At 40.1% G+C, this 19,296-nt stretch overlaps 1 protein-coding gene across 3 annotated transcripts in view; it reads left to right on the top strand.

Annotated features, from left to right (window-relative positions):
- Positions 1 to 19,296, top strand: part of FAXC (failed axon connections homolog, metaxin like GST domain containing) — a 50,070-nt gene that overhangs the window by 8,566 nt on the left and 22,208 nt on the right. For all 3 annotated transcript variants that reach the window (XM_048844942.2, XM_048844943.2, XM_048844941.2), the window contains 2 exons: positions 4,939 to 5,135; positions 13,004 to 13,221. In XM_048844942.2, coding sequence (XP_048700899.1) covers positions 4,939 to 5,135; positions 13,004 to 13,221 — 415 coding nt within the window. The remainder of the gene's footprint in view (positions 1 to 4,938; positions 5,136 to 13,003; positions 13,222 to 19,296) is intronic.

Raw genomic sequence — 19,296 nt, 5'->3', positions numbered from 1 at the left:
CCTTAGATGCCTTCTAGTACCTTTTGAGTGTACCCAGTGGGTGACAGGCCTGCCTCCCGGCACCTCACTCTGGTGGAACCATGTAGTCCAACCACTGCTAGATGGAATCTATGGGCGGTAGGCCGCTTTTCCCCACAGTGCTAATCCAACAGGCCCAACTGCATTGGCACCTGCCAGCCTTTTCTTTCTGGGGACCCGTGACCAGCAAGTTGATTAAAGTGACTCAGAATCAGCATCTTCAAAACAAAGCTGTATTTATTCCTTTCCCCAAAGGTAGAAAGCACGTACAGCAAAGGGTACAAAAAATAAAAGGCCTGTATGCCTCGTTCTTACTTATGTCTTAGTCTTTTCTTGCCAACTTTTGTAAATTTCCCTCAGTCCAGCTAATCCCCATCTCTGGCTGGGAGAAACCGATTGCTCACAGCAGGCTTGCTCTCTTTCCTTGCCAGCTCTCACTGACACTTCTTGGGCAGTGTCTGGCCACTCACCCCAGCTCTTTTCTAGGCCCAGGATCCTTTAATATTTGGTATTCTCCTTCTGATCCTAGATTTAGCCTTGGGAAGAATAAACTATTCTCAGGCTACCTGGTGGGGGTATTCCCTAATAAACAGCTTTTTCCATTGTTTCCTCTAGATCTCCTATCTGTGTCATTGTTTTACCTTCCCTTCTTGGTTCCTCTAACAACCCTTTTTTATCTAACTCCATGGCCAAGTACCCATCATAGAAAGACGCAGAGAGGCATGCACCATATTCATAAAAACCCGCGCTAGCTCTGATCAAACTAGAGTGCTAAAAATAGAGTGTCGCTGCAGCAGCATGAAGAGAGATGAGCTGGGAGAGACGAGCTGCCCAAGTACATACCCTTCTCAGATGGTAGGTATGTATTCAGGAGAGCAAGCCCCTCCTGTTGCTTGCACCTCTGCAGCTACACTGTAGTCCACTAGCTGGATCAGAGCTAGCGTGGGTATGTCTCCTCAAGCTATGAATCACACCTCCAGCTCCAAGTGTAGACACACCCTCAGAGAAAAGGAGGATTAAAAAAAGATGAAATTAAGCTACTGAGGAACCCTTAGAACTTCTTAGAAACTCCTGTTAGCTGGACAATAGCAGACAGCACAGTTTTGAACTGGATCCTTTGCCAGCACAAATTTTAATGGTCACTGGAGAGTGATTATCTGGTGAATTTATCCAGTGTTTCTTCCCCTCCCTCCAGATATAAATATCACAGAGAAGCAGAAGGTGACATTTACACATCAGTTTTGCTAGCATTTCTTGCATTTAGTATATGTTGGCAGCCGGTGCTGCCTGTGTAATGCCTGTGCCCTACGAGTGTATAGACCTTTAAAGGAGAATGTGCCTCCCATTTCTACCCTTCCTTTGTCTTCCGTCAGCACTGTGGCACCTTTCAGGCCACGCAATGTGGCAAGGACATTTCTGAGCCTGCTTGACTTCTGAACCATCAAGAAATTCACTTGTTGCTAGAATGCCTTATCCATTTTTATGGACCACTGCCAACAAGTCACCATGCTATTTTGATCAGATGTGTTTGCTGTTGAATATAAGCTTTGCTTTGCTTTGCCAGTCCTCCTATCCTAAACGTTGCCACAGATTGCTTTCTCTTCCCAAGCCATCTTGATCTGGCCTGATTGCTTTGTTGATGTCTGTGAATGTTACAATGTAGCAAAAGGTTTTTATGCCAGGTGTTGAACTTTGATGATGTTCTCTGTAGAGTCTGGTTTGAAGGAACCAGTTTTGGGTTCAGAGGTTTTCTGTAAAATAGAATTTTTGAAATATATGGATTTTTTTACAGTCTGACAAAGTATAAAGGCAACAGAAACGTTATATTTATATATTTATTAAGAAATAGTTTAAAAAATAGATACAAAGGGGCACAACACAAACTGTAGTAATTGGAACTATTAGGCTTAATTCTTCCTGGTTATCACTATAAAAGGGCCCCAAAATGTCTTGTGCAATTCAGTTTGTAAATTCCATCTACCTAAAATGAGCTTCCTATGGGCTCTTGTGACAATTGCTTTGTAGATTACAGTTAAAGTTAACGTACTAGGGCGGATTTATTTGTTTTTATGTACCAATACCAAGGCCACTCACTGTTCTTTGCAGCTGGACTGGTTCTTAAGTGAGAGTTTGGTAAATATTTGATGACAATTAGTAGCAGCTTTAAAGATATAAAGGTTTTGGGCCGAAAGATATCCGCTTCAGACACAGTACAATGTAGTGTAAGAGATTTTGCCCAGGGATGGAGGGCATCTTAAAATATCACAGGATAATGAATAGAAGTCTTATATTCCATTTTTCTTGCTTAATCATATTGCAAGGAAACATTAAAAAAGCAAACCCTAGAAAGCCTAAGATTCAGCGGATTTTACCTGTGTAATACGCTTGTCAACTTTGTTTCTAGGATCTTAACTTTTGCATTTCCTAAGTTTAAAATGTGTAAACGTAATGTTGTGTTAACGTAATTCTTTACACACAAATGCACTCACACACATATTACATAAAATCGTCTTAATTTTTATTAATGCAAGGTATATTGATTTAAACTATTGCAATAAAGAAAATTATGCAAATATATTTTATAAAAGCTAACAGCAAATGACCAAAATTATCAATATTTTTGGCATAAGGGGAAAAAACTCTAATGGAACAATCCTATGGAGTTTAATTGAGATTAAACCAACAATACTGTATATCTATTTAATAGGGTCCTAGAGAAACTATTTTAAAATCCTATAGAATATAATAAGAATGAGATTCTTTCTATAGGTATTTTTAATCAATGTATAGAAGGACTATTAAATTTTATAGGATGGTTTAAAAAAATCTATAGAAAGGTTACCAGTTTATTTTAAATTCTATAGGCCTTTTTTCATAAGGGAAGAGCCTGGACTAAAGAGCATGGAAGAGTTGGTATTCTCCTTTAAGTTTCAAGTCATCTGTTTCTGTAGTCTTTCTGCTATGAGCCAGAACACCTTCCATCTTTTCTCCTCACTCATACACCAGACAGATGATTTCCATTCCCTTATTCATTCATTTCTAGATACAAGTCATGACAAATCATATCATTTTATTCTCATATCAGGATATCTGTGTATGGGCAGAAATCCAAGAGTCACTAGAGCCAGAAGACACTGTTCCCAACAATGTTCCCCAATATTTCTTCTAATTTGATCCAGAAGGAAGATGTGTCTGAGAAAGAACATGTATTTATAATGTATCAGACATCCATATTATTAAATATAGCCAGGGTGAAGTGCCATCTAACGAGGATCTCCTGCTGAATCTCCATTGCCACACAGTGTGCTATGTGTTTGTCTATCTTCCACCTTAATGGATTTCTGGAATTTAAATTTTTGAGGCCTAAATAGGTTGACATTGTATTGCCAACTCCAAACCTTCAAAAATCACGAGTCACGCATCCAAAATAATTGGCCTAAAATCATAACATTTTAAAAAATAATAAATTTGAGTTTTTTTATTTGGCTTCTCATTTTGAGCCTTTAGGGTTCACATTTTTGAGCTTTTCACCACAGACATGAAGGCTAGAAACTTACTCTATCTTTAAACGGAAACTGAGATTTGTATGTAATAACAAGACTCCAGGAGCTGGGTCTTTAAGAAGAACACCAACTATCACGAGACTTGCTGTAAAATCACAAGAATAGTTAACATTGTTGAGTGTCCTTTTAAATAAATAAAAAATAAAAGAACAGGAATACAGCAGCTCATACCTGTGCTTTTAGGAATAAGCAGAGTTGTAATTAAAGAGAGTTATGGTCTAATGATCTAATCACATGACTGGAAGCCAGGAATTCCTGCGTTTTACTCCTGACTCATTCCCTGCTTGATCTCTCTGCTTCAGCTTCCCCATCTGTAAAATGGGGATAAATACTTAGATGCAGAGACCTGCTAGCTTTAATGGGACTCCACGCAGGTGATGTTCTTGTGGATCTGATTGCAGGAACTTTGGCTGCAGATGACTGAGGTTCGCAGACCAGGAAATGCCAGGATCATAGGCAAAGACATACTTTCCCACTCCAATGAGGGAGTGACATATCATTCCATCGCTTGGGCCTGGCAGCTTGTTGAAGGCCTGAAAGAAGGCAGGAGTACATGCCATTGGGGTTTCCTCATCTGAGCTTGAGGTTGAGTCTAGGTCCTTCTTGTTCCTACTGCATCCACTTTTGGTATAGATTAGTGGGTGTGCAGATTAGCCACATTTGCCTTTCAGGGCTACTGAGACATTTAGTTAGTAAGGTATCAGAGGGGTAGCCGTGTTAGTCTGTACCCACAAAAACAACAAGGAGTCCGGTGGCACCTTAAAGGCTAACAGATTTATTTGGGCATAAGATTTCGTGGGTAAAAGAAAGCTTATGCCCAAATAAATCTGTTAGTTTTTAAGGTGCCACCAGACTCCTCCTTGTTTTTATTAGTTAGGGTTCGTAAGGTGCTTTTAAGATGAAGAATGCTACTGTGAATAAGTACCAAATATTATTGTTATTTTGTCTATGATGCAAAATTGTCCAGAATATTGGGCCTGACCCTGTGGAGTTCTGAGTGCTTCTATCCCCACTGGACTTTAATTAAATAATTAACATTAAAACACACTATAGAAGGCATCAAAGGCACATAACACCTTTCAGGACTGGTCCCATTGCTTTGCATTAAAAAACAAAACAAAAACAATGATGGGTACATTCTTTTGGCTAGGAATTACTTACGCTGGAAATAGGTTTTTGCATTTCCATTTAGAGTAAGGTTGTCGCTCTAGTTTGATAGCTATTTATGGAGGATATTGATTTTATGCTTCGGGTATTGGCACCTTTTAAAAAAAACTTTATACTGATCAAACAGAAGCTGAAGGGTGTTTTTTGTGTGTTTGTTTTTTTGTTTTTGTTTACTTGCTTCTTTTCTTAGAACTATTTTGATGGAAAACTTTCCCCTCAAGGGAAAATGCCCTGGATTGAATACAATCGCAAAAAAGTATCTGGCACTGAGTTCATTATTGACTTTTTGGAAGAGAAACTCGGAGTGAATTTAAATAAAAACCTTGGTCCACATGAAAGAGCTGTTTCCAGAGCAGTGACAAAAATGGTGGAGGAGCACTTCTATTGGTAAGCTTGCATGGTAAAGCTAGTTCTGTTCTGATCTTATCAAACCTGCCGCTGCACGTTTTATCTGGAAATGAATGCTTGCTTTGTCTTTCAAATAACTCAGAACCGAGCTGTCAATTCCACAATTCTTTTCACTCTTGGAGAATTGGTGTCTCTTTCTGTTCTTACTTGTGCCAGTGTGAATCAGGAGTAAACACCACTGGAGGGTGTAAAACCATTGCAAATGAAGTTCAGAATCAGGCCTTTTGCCCACCTGCAAGTTTATAAAAAGGAGCAACCACAGGCTAATACTGCAGTCCTTTCACATGTACCCCTTCAGTGGCACATGAGAAATAACTACAGGATTGGGCTGGTTAATAATAGGCTGAATTTGAGACTGTTTAATAAATTTGTGATTGCCAAAAGGGAGAGAAAAAAATCCAGCTTTTGGGATTAATAGGTGACAGGAATGCAATATTTTGAACTAACTGAAAACTATACATATATTTGCACAGTCCTCTTCATTTAATAGAATTTTGTTGTTATTCTTCCACTATCAGTAATGGGATGCAGTATTGTTGGCTGAGCGAAGCAAGGTCTAACGTTCAACTCAAAGGATTTCTCTCTGTGTCTGTCTGGTAGTAGAATGACCTGAAGTCATTTAAAAGCCCATAAACCATAATATGGGATAGAACCTTACTAAATCTCCTATTGCTAATTGTTACACTCTCACTCACAAAAATGAGAGTCTGCCCACTCACCAGCAAAGATTTAGGACTAGACACAGCAACCCTGACTCATGTAGGATGCTGCTTGTGACATCAGTGAGACTACCGGTTGAGTAAGGCCCTTAAAAGTACAGTGAGGGTTCCCATTATGACTTCATTGCATTAAAATATGTATGCCAGAACACCTATTCGCATTTTGGGGGGCCTTGTCATAAATAATTACAGTTAAACTATGCTTGTCAAATAAATGAGCAAAGTACATTTTGTGATGCCTTATTCTTTCTTAAAAAAAAAAAAAGGCCCCATCCTTCCTGGGGCTGAGTGCCTCCTGCTGAGGTGTTCCACTCCTACTGGGCCAACTGCTGAGAGGAGCTGCTGAGCACCTGGAACTCCAGGTGTCTTCATTGGGCGTTGCGCATACTTGATGCTTCTCAAGATCTGAACTATTGACTTCAATGGCAGTTGAAGGCACTTGGGCCAAGGTTCACCAACATACGTAGGTGTTGTGATACTGAGCGTCCCAATGCCGAACTTTTAGATGCTTAGAAAATCACAGGAACACACTGCAAATCACAAAGCCTAAGTTAGGTGCCTAGACTCCAAGACACTGAATGGGGAGAGATAGGCACCTTAGACTATGATTCCCAAAAGCTAGCAGGCTAGGCAGGGAGCCACCTAAATTAGCCACTAGGAGATGCTGATGAGAGGGGTGTATGTTAGGCCTCTTCTCTCTCACCAAGATAGGCGCCTAACTCTAGGTTATAGGGAAGCATGTATATCTACTAGAGATTCACATCTGGGAGCGCTATTTGCAGTTAAGCACCTACAGCATTTCCACAAGAAGCTGGGGAAGGAGGAGGACCTCTCTCACAACTTTTAGCTCAGTGGGAGATGTGGGAGACCCCTGGTTCAAGTCCCACCTTCACCTGATGAGAGAGATTTGAACAGAGATCTACACCTGTCTTCTAGGCTGAGGTCAGATTTAAAGTGGCCTTCAAAAATGGTCTCACTCGGTTGATATGTCCCCTGCTGGAATAGTCAATGTCAATCCAGATTAGATGAAACGAAAGTTACTTTCAAGTTATGGCGCAGCAGAGAAAACAGTCAGAAACTAGGAATTTATACATTAGCTTCTTTATACAGTCTGTTCTCTGGGGGTCTTGCAAAGGTTTCTAATTAAGGGAAAGGAAAGGACTATTACTCATGGCATTCAGAAATTTTAGCTATGAATTACCAATATAGACGTCATGGTTCCTGCTGGGTCTACAGGAGAAGTCTTTTGTCTCTTCAAAATGGAGTCTGTCTCCTTGCTGCTTTCTAAGCGGTAGTCTAGATTAGGAAGAGGGGTTGAGATTAGGTTGGGGTTGGTTAACACATGTTAGGAATGTGTTTGTTTACCCAGAATGATCTCAACTATTTGCCTAAACTAGACAAAATCAAAGGATCAGATCCTCACCTGGTGCAAGCTATCATAGCTCCATCGAGCACCAGTGATGTACACCAGCTGAGGACCTGTCCCTAATGGTCTCCTACTTTCTACATGCTAAGGAGCCACCCCCCTACTTCACCTTTGAGAACACCCACCTCTTGCTTTGCATAAGTTCTCAATTAGTTTCCGACAGTAAGGGGGCGCTTCAAGCTAGCCACTTCTGGTGACCCTCTCTGCCTGCTCCCATTACTGACTTATGTATTGAGACTAAGGTAATTACCTATGTCTTTGTTTCAGATATGCTAGTTCCCGGGACCATTCGTATTCAATGGATTATTATTTAATTTATGTCCGAAGATTTGTACAGGAGTGCCTATCTGAGGCACTAGTAAGTTTTCAAAAATACACAGATCACACAAATACTTAAAGCCAGTGTATAACAGTCTAGACCCATGTAACCAAATAAACAACCAGCTGATGACACTACTCACCCCTCTCCCAATGCCTGAGGAAATAGATCATCTTACAGTGTGTCCTAAAGGTCTGGAGTTCAGAGAGGCCTTTTATAAAGGGACTCATGGCCGCGGGGTGAGGGAGGAACTGGCCTTGAGCTACAGTGGTATGATTGCTCCCAGTACTCTCTTAAGCTGGACTCTCCTTAATGATTCTTTTCTGGGTCTTCAGGACATCCACTATTGATCCCTGGTAGTTCTTATGATTGGCCCAACAGGACTATTAGGAGTCAGTGAAATAGTCCGCTTGAGCGACAGTGTGAGCTGAGGCCCGTCTTAGTGCAACAGGCTGGTTTGCTAACATGAAGTGTGAATTAGTGCTCAGCTTTAAGCAAGCTTCACCATTCTAATATTACAGATATAAAATGAATAGATATTGGTAGTAAGTACAGATAAATCAGTTTATCAAGCTGTGTAACAATAATATACTTTGATCAGGCTTGACAAAGCCCTGGCTGGGATGATTTAGTTGGGGATTGGTCCTGCTTTGAGCAGGGGGTTGGACTAGATGACCTCCTGAGGTCCCCTCCAACCCTGATATTCTATGATTCTATGATAAGACCCTGCGTAGGGCCAATTTGCAGTTGCCTTAACCCAGCCTCTAAATTTGTTGGCACACACATTTGTGTGTGCTCAGAATCATGGCTTTGTGTGAACAGATCAGGTAGTTGACTGTTTAGTTACCTTCTTTGCAGGCCCAAATTTGAGTTTTGGGGCATCTGATCCCCCAAAGCAGCCATACAAAATGTCACAAGTCTGAGGTTGTTCATGAAAATTATGTCTTTAATGGATCATCTGGGTCCACCCCCTTTGTACTTTCACCAGATTAATATCCATATTGGCAATATTTATTTTGTGGTTGTCCTTTCCTGAACCAACCAGTTCTCAGTACTGCTCCACAACCAGTAAGTGAGGCTCAGGGAAATATTTAATTCCAGTGAGAGTTTAATGGACAGGTATTGGGTGTTGAAGTTGTGGTGGAAATCTATGAGGGAGTTTAAGTCATTTGTCCAGAGGATGGAAATATCATTGATGTATCTCAGGTATATCATTGGTGCATTTGTCCCAAAATTCTTCTCCAAGTGGCCCATGAAGAGGTTGGCATATTGGGGAGTACCTATGGTTGTTCCCATGGTTTGGACAAAGTGTTTGTTGTTGAATGTAAAATTGTTATGGGTGAGGATGAAATGGATGAGTTTCGCGATGTGTTTGGGGTGGATATCTGAGGGTTGTCATTTGTTTTGTAACTATTTGAAGCAGGCAGCTATCCAGTCATTGTGAGGGATATTGGTGTATAGGGAGGTGACATCCATGGTGGCAAAGAGGGTGTGCTGAGGGAGGTTGTTAATGTTGTGGAATTTGTGGAGGAAGTCAGTTGTGTCCTGGAGGAAGCTGTCCCTTTGTGTGGTGAGTGGGTTGAGGATGGTTTCTATGAGTCCCAATATTCCTTCAGTAAGAGTGCTGTGGCCACATAGGATGGGTCTGCCTGGGTTCCTTGTTTGTGTATTTTGGGAAGCATGTAGAAGGTCCCTGGTTTGGGTTCGTGGGGGATGAGTTTGTAGAGTTTCTCTTGGATTTGTTTGGGAAAGGATTTGATGATATCCTTAAATTTATGGGTAAATTGTGTTGTAGAGGTCTTTTTTGAGTTCCTTATAATAGGTGGTGTCAGAAAGTTGTCAGTTGGCCTTGTTAACATAGTCAGCACTGTTGAGGACTATGATGGCACCCCCTTTGTCCGCTGGTTTGATCATTATTGTGGTTAGATTTTAGGGACTCTGGACAGATGACTTGGGGGGAGGGATAGCTCGGTGGTTTGAGCATTGGCCTGCTAAACCCAGGGTTGTGAGTTCAATCTGTGAGGGGGCCATTTAGGGATCGGGGGCAAAAATTGGGGATTGGTCCTGCTTTGAGCAGGGGGTTGGACTAGATGACCTCCTGAGGTCCCTTCCAACTCTGATATTCTATGATTCTATGATGATAAACTCCCTCATATATTTACACCACAACTTCAGCAACCACCACCCAGCCATTAAACTCTCTTGCGAATACTCCCACACAAGCATCAACTTCCTGGACATCACAATCAGCTTCAGCAATGGAATCTTATAAACAACTATATACAAGAAACCATGGATCATCACATCTGCCTTCATAGATCCAGTGACGACCCCAAAAGACACCAAGAAATCCTATTATCTACAGCTAGACGCTCAGGTACCACAGAATATGCTCTGAGGAGAAAGTCTGGGATACACACTTTAACACACACAAAACTGCTTTCACCAAACAAGGACACTCCACCAGAGAAGTAGATCACATCATGGATCAGGCTACCCAAACACCCTGAGAGGACCTGCTTCAGTACAGCAATAAGACGCCCTTTGACCACACACACCTAGTTAAAAGAAAAGGAATACTTGTGGCACCTTAGAGACTAACAAATTTATTTGAGCATAAGCTTTCATGAACTACAGCTCACTTGTCACCGACCACCCCACACTGGAGCCCATATGGGGTATCATCCAAAAACTACAACCCATACTCAATGGGAATCCCACCCTGAAAGAAATCTTTCTTGAATCCCCTCTTCTGGCCTTCAAACAACCCCCCAATCTCTCCCAGCTCATAATCAGAAGCAAGCTCTCCACACACCAGGACACACCAACTCAAAGTGGCACCAGATCCTGCCAGAATACCAGTTGCAAAATCTGCAGACATATCTCCACTACTACAATGATCAACACGCCCCCACAACACATCTTTCAAGATCCATGGATCCTACACATGCTTATCACAACATGTGGTATACCACATCCAGTGCCATGAATGCCCCTGAACTATGTGGGTGAAACCAGACAATCACTGTGTTCTCGAATGAACTCACAGGAAAATGATAAAAGACAAAAACATCATATCACCTATTGGTGAATGCTTTTCACAGAACGATCACTCTATATCTGACTTCTCAGTCCTCATCCTGAAAGGAAACCTGCAGATCACTTTCAAAAAACAAGCCTAGGAGCTTAAATTCATATCTTTGCTAGATGTTAAAAATCATGGTCTCAATAAAGACACTGGATTTATGGTCCATTTCAACAATCTATAACTCACTAACTCCCCTTTTTGTCCTATGACTACAGGGTATTAATGGGTCACCTGGGATGGTCCCTTTAGAATATGTATTAATTACTGATGCTAAACTATCTGTTTGATCTTGTATTTAGCTTTGACACTCTTAGTACCTTTCCCAGACCGCAAGAAGAGTTCTGTGTGGCTCAGATGCTTGTCTCTCTTGCCAACAGAAGTTGGCTCAATAAAAGATATGACATCACCCACCTTGTTTCTTTAAAACTGACTTACCTAAATCAATTTCAAATTAAAAAAATTGCCTTGCCTTTAGTAGACCAGCTCTCAGAATACTTAAATATAAATATTAATTCACAGAATTAATTTTAATTTGATTAACTGAAAATGTTTCTAGGTGCTCAGCTTTGAGAGTATTGTATATTTTAGGCTTTTATTACAACTTGCTTGGCTTTTAAGCCAAATATCCTCCTTTTACTCTTAGCAAGAAATATCCTTGGTGACTTTTTACCACATGTTAATAGAGTCATTAAAGTGAAGAATTTGTGAGCTGTTGCCTAAAGAGATTAGAAATGGACCCTAGTGAGAAAGTAGGTGTCGTGTTAGGGGAATATTGAACTCTGCTTCTGTCTGTGGTTGCAGACATTTGTGATGATATGAAAGAAAATGTATAGGAGTGCCCAAAAGGATTTTGCTCATTCTCTCTCTTGCATTAGTTAATCAGTATGTACAATGAGGAAATCCCATAGGCTTAGAACTATGTACAATGATAAACTGAAGTCATGTTCAGAACAGGAAAAACTGGGTTCTGGTGGCTTCTGCTGGAAAATCCCAGTACACTGGAACAGTTAATCTGTAGACTGTATTCTACACTGTGTGATATTTCAACTTTTCTGACTAACTGCACTAGGCTGTTGTGCCTCCATCAACCAGCTTTCAAAATGACCAAAAATGTTTCAGCTGATTTTATATTTTCCAGTTTGGAAATTACTAGGAATACCCGGCACAAATTGTCATAAACACCCTGCATTTCCCAGACACCCGAGGCTGCATCTGCTCTTCCCACCTCCTCCTCCGATGGATAACTCTTTTAAACTCCCTGCTCCTGCTCTCTTTGAAGTTGGTGACAATAATCCTATTGCCTTCAATGGGAGTGCTTAACTGTTCAGTATTTACTTACGATGACTGTCACTTTCCAAATTAATTGTTCCTTTTTTCACAAGCTTCTTCAGCAAAAAATTGAAATTTCTCTTTAACCCATTGGAAGAGTAATAAAGACCAGCAATTCAAGTGAGAACTGGGAGATTTTGGCTGGCAAAGCAAATATAATGAAGACTCCTTTTAAAAGAATACATCCTCCATTCAACCAAACAAACATATAGATTGAAATACAGCAAAGTCCTTTTGAAAATATATCTCATTCAGGGTAAACCTTCACTTCATAAGATGATAAAATGCAAAAGAAAACCAACCTGACAAAGCATAAATCTCTTAAATGAATTATTTTTCTATTTAAAACATAAACCTTAATACATTTCAGAGGAGAGTGGAGGTCTCTGAAACAAATACCTATTACAAGAATCATATTATTAGGTCTCTGAAACAAATACCTATTACAAGAATCATATTATTACAGCAAAATGATTCATTTGGCAGGCTTCAGCAGCGCATAGAGTCACTTCTTAGACGAAGTAAAAATAAAGCTTAAGACAAAGGGAATGGATAGGTAGGAAAAGTTTGTCTAATGTGTATCAGTCTTTTATTAACACCAGATCTGGTTTGCACAACGCTTTGCTGTGCTAATCTAGGGCTTGGATCTGCAACCCTTATTTCTGTTGAGTAGTACTTACTCCTCGAATCTCACTGATCTCAGTGAGACTACTTGCATGACTAAGTGCTATGCAGTGTGAACAAGTGTTTCAGAATGAGGGCCAACATTTAGTATTCTGGTTGATATTCCACATTCACAGAAAGATGTATGTTTTACCACAGAGCTAACTTTCCATCAGGCCAATAATCCTCAGGGCCTCAAGATTTACGCAAGCTCTTCATCAAACCCTTTTGCGGGCTACTTTGTAGCGGTGGTGGGGGGGTCAATATGCTGCACAGTTGTAACTTGTTTTCACCACATTCTAGGACATTAGCTTATTGCCAGTGGGTGGACAATCTCCACGAGACCCAGAAGATGCTTTCGTGCAGTGGCCCCTTTAGTGACCTGCTGAAGTGGATTCTGTGCCACCTAACAAAAGGAATTGTGAAACGAGAAATGTATGGCCATGGCATCGGCCGCTTCTCGGAGGAAGAGATATACAAGCTGATGGAGAAAGACATGCGGTCACTAGCAGGCCTCTTGGGTAATGTACAACCCATTATATTCTGCACAGTCAGTTTTTTCATGATTAGATTTACTGGTAATGCTCTCTGCCAGGCTGTTTAAACATTACATATTGTTTCCAAACTCTATGTACAGACTATCATGGTACTATCATTCCATGTCTGTCTTCCTAGTTAAGGGGATGTCACTTCTTTTCTTGCTGCCATTGTACATGTATATTGCCAAATTCTGCCACCAGAGGCATACACTCATCTCCTTTTATCTTTGCTGGGAATTGTGTGTGTGTGTGTGTGTGTGTGTGTATGTGTGTGTGTGAGGGCAGAATTTGGCCCAGGGCTTTTTAACAGCAAATATTTGTAAAGCTGGTGTTTGAAAATCACTTGAAGGTATTATAGTTGTTTTGATGAGTGGATAATTTGATTGACATTAACACTCTGAGTGAGCTGTTTACTAACAAGTGATAACTGTTATTTGGTTGGCATTCAAACTGGTTGAGCTTCTGGTGAGACATGGGTTTGTACTGTCAGAAGTGATGGTGTAGGACTTGTTTGTTGCAGCAGATGGACCTTTAGTGACAAAACTGAACCAAATTAGTGACCACTTTAAAAGTTTTTGGTTTCCTCCTTCAAAAGAGCTAGTCTACTCCACTCATCTGTGCTCCCTTCTCCAACCCCCGCCCCCAAGAAATACTGTTCAGCTGACTGCTTGATAGAGCAGTAGTGAAACTCTGTATTAGAAAAGACGAATTTTAGTTCCTTTATCTTATCCTTTTCCACTGTCCTCTAATCTTTCCTCTGTTTCATACATGTATGGTAAAGTTAAAGGGGTAAAGCTTGATTCAGAGTTAGCTCATGTCTAGCTGTGTAGGATGAAATCCTGTTGGAGCATTGTTGATGTATGAGGAATTTATTAAATGCATATCTTCTATTTGTTAACAATGCTTTCTCCACTCTTAATTCTGTTTTTCATAACACCTTTTCCAGCTCTTTGCTAGCTTCAGCTACATTGTTCTTTCTCTGGGATTCACAGTGAAATTCATAGAGTTTAAGGCCAGAAGAGACCATTAGGTCATCTAATCTAACCTGTATATTGCAGGCTACTAAATTTCACTCCTGTAGCGGGCCCAATAACTTATGTGTGACTAAAGCATATTTTCCAGAAATGTACCCAGTCTTGATTTATAAACATCAAGAATCCACCACTTCCCTTTGTAGTTTGTTCCAGTGATTAATCCACCTCACTGTTAAAAATTGGTGCCTAATTTCTGACTTTTGAGCCCTTTAGTACATGGTATTTTCTCCCTGTAAAGGTACTTAAGCTGTGTAATCAAGTCACCTTTCAATCTTTTTGATCTTCTTAAGTCTCTCACTGGTATTTTCTGCAGCCCTCAAATCATTTTTATGGCTCTTTTCTGCACCCTCTACAATTGTACAACATTCTTTTAAAAATGTGGCCACTAGAATTGTATGCAGTATTCCAATTTCATTCTCATCAATGTCCCTACTTCTACTCACTGCTCCCCTGTTTATACATCGAAGGATTGCATTAGCCCTTTTTGCCATACCATCGCATTGGGAGTGCATGCTATTTATTATTAATTATTATTATTATTGTTATTATTTGGATGATGATCATGTCTAGGAGCTCCAGTCATGGAACAGGACCCTATTGTATTAGGTTCTGTACAAACAGAGAACAAAGATGGTTCTTGCCCCAAAAGTTTATAATCTAAGTATAAGACAAGAAACAACAGATGTATACAAACTGACCAACAAGGAAGTACAAGGAAAGAGAGAATATTGGCTGGCATAGTAAGCTGTGGTTTCAGCACACCAGCTATTCTAACCCATAAATCCTTTTCAGAGACTCTGCTTTCAGGATACAGACCCCATTCTGTAGGTATGGCCCGCATTCCTTGTACGTAGGCGAGGCTCCTGCATGTGTCCCACTTTTGCCTTTTGCCTTCAAAAGGCAAAAGCTGGACACATGCAGGAGCCTCGCCCCTTTGGGGCCACATCCCTGCTCCTCCTCATCCCTGATGCCCCACTCCCTGCTCCTCCTCCTCTTCCCCAAGACCTCACCCTCTGTTTCTCCTCTTCCCCCTGAGGACCTGCCCTCTTACCAGGCCAGAAGCCTGAGCTGGGCTGTGGTAAGAGCTGCCCAGGGAGCCCAGGCCGCTCTGGGGAGCCCTGGACCGTTCACCTGCCCTGAGCTATGATCATTCCTTGTAACTAGTAGGGCCTCATGGTGAGGGGGGCTAAGGCCCACCTCAACTCCCCCTCCAGGAAGAGGCCGGCACTGCCCCTGAGCTTTGGGCAGCCGCAGAGCAGCACCACAGGTAATCCGGGACAAACATTGTCCTGGAGTCATTCGGACCGGGACTTGAACTCTGTATTTCAGGACTGTCCTGCCTAATGTGGTACAGGTGGTCACCGTAGTACCTAGATATACAACTTTTCATTTGTCTGTATTAAAACATATTTTGTTTGAATGGGCCCAAGTGATCCACGTCGCTCTGTATGACTGCCCTGTCCTCATCATTATTTACCACTCCTCCAATCTTTGTCATCTACAGATTTTATCAACAGTGATTTTATATTTACTTCCAGGTCATTGATTAAAATGTTGAATAGCATTGGACTTAATCCCAGTCCCTGCAGAACCCCACTAGAAATACCCCTCTTCAGTAATGATTTCCCTTTGATGACTACTTTTTGAGATCTGCCAGTTAGCTAGTTCTTAATCCGCTTAACGTTTGTTTTCTTGATATTAGATAATGCCAATTTTTAATCAGAATGTCAGGTAGTACTAAGCCCAATGCCTTACAGTAGTTTAAACTAATTTTATATAACTATTACTATATCTACATATCTATATTGATATAAGTATGTAACTATATTCGATAACTTTATTGCAGTTATTTTTAGCAACCAAACTTGTAATCTCATCAAAGAACGAAATCAGGGCTATTTTTCATAAACCCTGTTGACGAGCATTAATTATATTCATATCTTTTAATTCTTTTTCAGTTGAATCCCATATCAGCTTTTCTATTGTTTTGCCTGGGATTTGTGTTAGACTATCTAGCATCTAGTTACCTGGATCATCCTGTTTGCCTTTTTTGAATATTGGCATATTATTAGCACTCTTCCACTCTTATGGAATTTTCCTGGTATTCCAATATTTATTAAAAATTAGCGTCAGCAGTCTAAAGATCTTCTCACCTAGCTCTTTTAGGATACTTGGGTGCAAGGTTATCTAGGGCCTGCTAATTTTAAAACTTTTATCCCTAGTAGAGGTTGTCTAACATCCTCTCCACTAGAGATGTGTGGAAAAAGGGAATTCTGTTTTGTAGAGGATTTCAATATTTTGAAATTTGGTTTAATCCTGATTGGGAAATTTGGTTTCATTCCCTGCCTGAGTTCCATCAGAACTTTGGCAAAATTAGACTGTCTCTGGAAAAGTTCCAATTTTGTTGCATAGGCAAATTCTGACGAACGATTGTTTTGCTAGTGTTGTGCTGACCAGCTCTACTCCTTAGCTGATAATGGCCTGGAAGTTTGTTCATCGTTGTCATATGATATTAGTATATCATCCTCCTTCTTTCCAAATATAGAACAAAATATTTATTGAGCACTTCTGCCTTTTCTGTGTCATTATTAAAAATCTTACCCTTTCCATATAGCAATGGATCTATACCATTGTTAGGATTTCTTTTGTTCCTAATATACTTAACTCCTTTTTATTGTCCTTTGCCTTGTCAGCCCTGGATTTTCCCTGTTGTTTTTAACTTCCCTTATAATTGTTCTGCACCCTATAACTTCCCTTATAATTGTTCTGCACCCTATAACTTCTGATTTATATTGATGCTATCTTTCTTCCCTTTCCCCCATTTGTTATATTTTGCTTTTTTATTTCTAGTTGCAGCCTTCACTTTGCCACTGAACTAGGATGGGCTTGTAGCCAAAGTTGTCCTCTTTCTTGATTTTGGAATTATGGCTTTTTGGCCATCTGATGAACACTTCTTAAAGAGCTCCCAATTTTCATTCACATTTCTGTCTAAATTGTTCTCCTGGTCAATTTTGCCAATAATTTTCCTTTTGAAGCATCATGAGTGTGTATATTTCTGGTTGGAACTGTCCTCTCTTTGCCCATATTGAATGCAATCAGGCCATCTTCACTGGTTCCTAGGCAACTGCCAACTTCCAGTCCAGTGATTAATTTATCATAAAGAAGTCATAAAGAAAATAGTTACCTTATGTCAGATGCAATACTTTTGGTGTTAGAAAAATTATCATCCACAGTTTTTCCTACTGGCTATGTGAGATCTCTACCATATGTCTCCCAAACAGTGCTTTTTGGGGTGTAGTAATGGCAATATTACTTCTTTCCAAAGAGTGTGTTTAGAGGAGATCTTAGCAGATGTGTGTTTAGTACTTCTGTGGGACTAGCACTAATTGGAAAGTGAAGTGATCAACAGGGATCTCCTACAATATTCTGCATTCCTTCCAACAGCTGGACCACTATGTAAAGATACTTTGGGCCTTATTTGCAGAGCTGCACAGCTCCAGCAGCTGATATTGAAGACAACTGCACTTCTGAACATCAGGCCACATGTAAATTCAATTAATACGTAAATTAGAATTGGTTGAACTATCCATTTTGAATTTAGCTCTTGTTGGGTAGTTAATCAGTTGTAAACTCATCCCAACTTTCTGGGAATTAATTCATTATTTGTAAGTAGAGGAAAGATGGGTCAGTGGCTAGCCGAGGATTTGGGAGAGTATCACTGGGCTTTTTGTTTGTGAACTAGTTGATAGGATTCATTTATTTTTTCTAAAATGGCTTTAATTTGTTTAGCAGTTTTGTGGTTTTATAAAATAAAGCAGTGTCTCCTTCTACTTCCCCCAGTTTCAAAAGGCTGTTGGGTCATTCTCTACAATGGAATGGCTTTACTTTCCACATTGTCTTGTCATATATCTGAGAATGATACATTTTGTAATATGCCTAGGTACAGTGTGCTGAATTAAGTGCTCGTCCTTATTTCCTAGTGTATATAGATTGAAATCAGACCCATAATCAAGCAATAAGACTTTACAGACACTTCTCCTAGTTTATTATTGCAGATCTCGGGTAATGTAATAAGTAAGGCATCAGACAGAAGCACATGTGAATAGCTGCTTGAGAAGCACAATAATCCTTGGAAGTGCAGTGTCAAATATCTTGTTGTAAAAGTTTATTTATAAATAAAAATGAGGCAAAATGAATTTATAAATAAAAACCAGTCACAGCTTGACATTATGATGACATCTGGGTAGCCAATTAGAAAACTCTGTTTATAATCTAATCTTCTCTCCTAAAACTGGTTAATCACCTTTTTTGTTTGTTTCATTAAAATGTCAGTTTAACAGCATGATAGCAGAACACGGTGAATGTTTTTAGGACACTGGCAGTCTGCATGAAATTTGTATACTTAATAATGAACAGAGTGTGACCCTGGGTGCCTGTGGCAGCCCTCACTGAAAATACCAAGGTCAGGGCAGGCTACAAAAGGGAGAGCAGATATTCCCAAAACTGGTGGTTAACACTGAAGTTAAACTCACCAATGAGACACAAACTGTACCTCTGAGCCCCCACACTGGTTATCAAGAAGCAAAAAAAAAAAAAAAAAAAAAAAAAAGAAGAAGAAGAAGAAGAAGAAGAAGAAAGAAATTACACAGCCCCCTTTATTGCATTCCGGTTTTCTGGCTCCCAATCATCACATAGGTCCAGTGCAGTGAGAAGTTATTTAAAAACTCTGCTCACTATACACAATGTTCTTCTGACCCCAAAGAGTCAGCCACGTTACCAGGTCAATATTAGTTTTGATCTTATCCAAAATACCACGCTGTCAGCCAATTGTTTAGTGTCTCAAACTAAAGGTTTAACATTTAAAAAAAAAAAAAGAACAAGAAGAGAGTTGTTAAATGATAAAGCACTCAGATACATACAGAGACTTCACAGTCTATATGTCAGGTTCTTAGCAGTATTGGTGAGTTTGCTGGCTTGAAATTCTCTCTGGAATATATCCACAGGTCTTGGATGGGTCTGTCAG

This window comes from Caretta caretta, chromosome 3, assembly GCF_965140235.1.
Source record: "Caretta caretta isolate rCarCar2 chromosome 3, rCarCar1.hap1, whole genome shotgun sequence".
NCBI classification, from domain to species: Eukaryota; Metazoa; Chordata; order Testudines; family Cheloniidae; genus Caretta; species Caretta caretta.
Note: the sequence above shows the minus strand (reverse complement) of the source record. Positions and strands in the feature narration are given on the sequence as shown.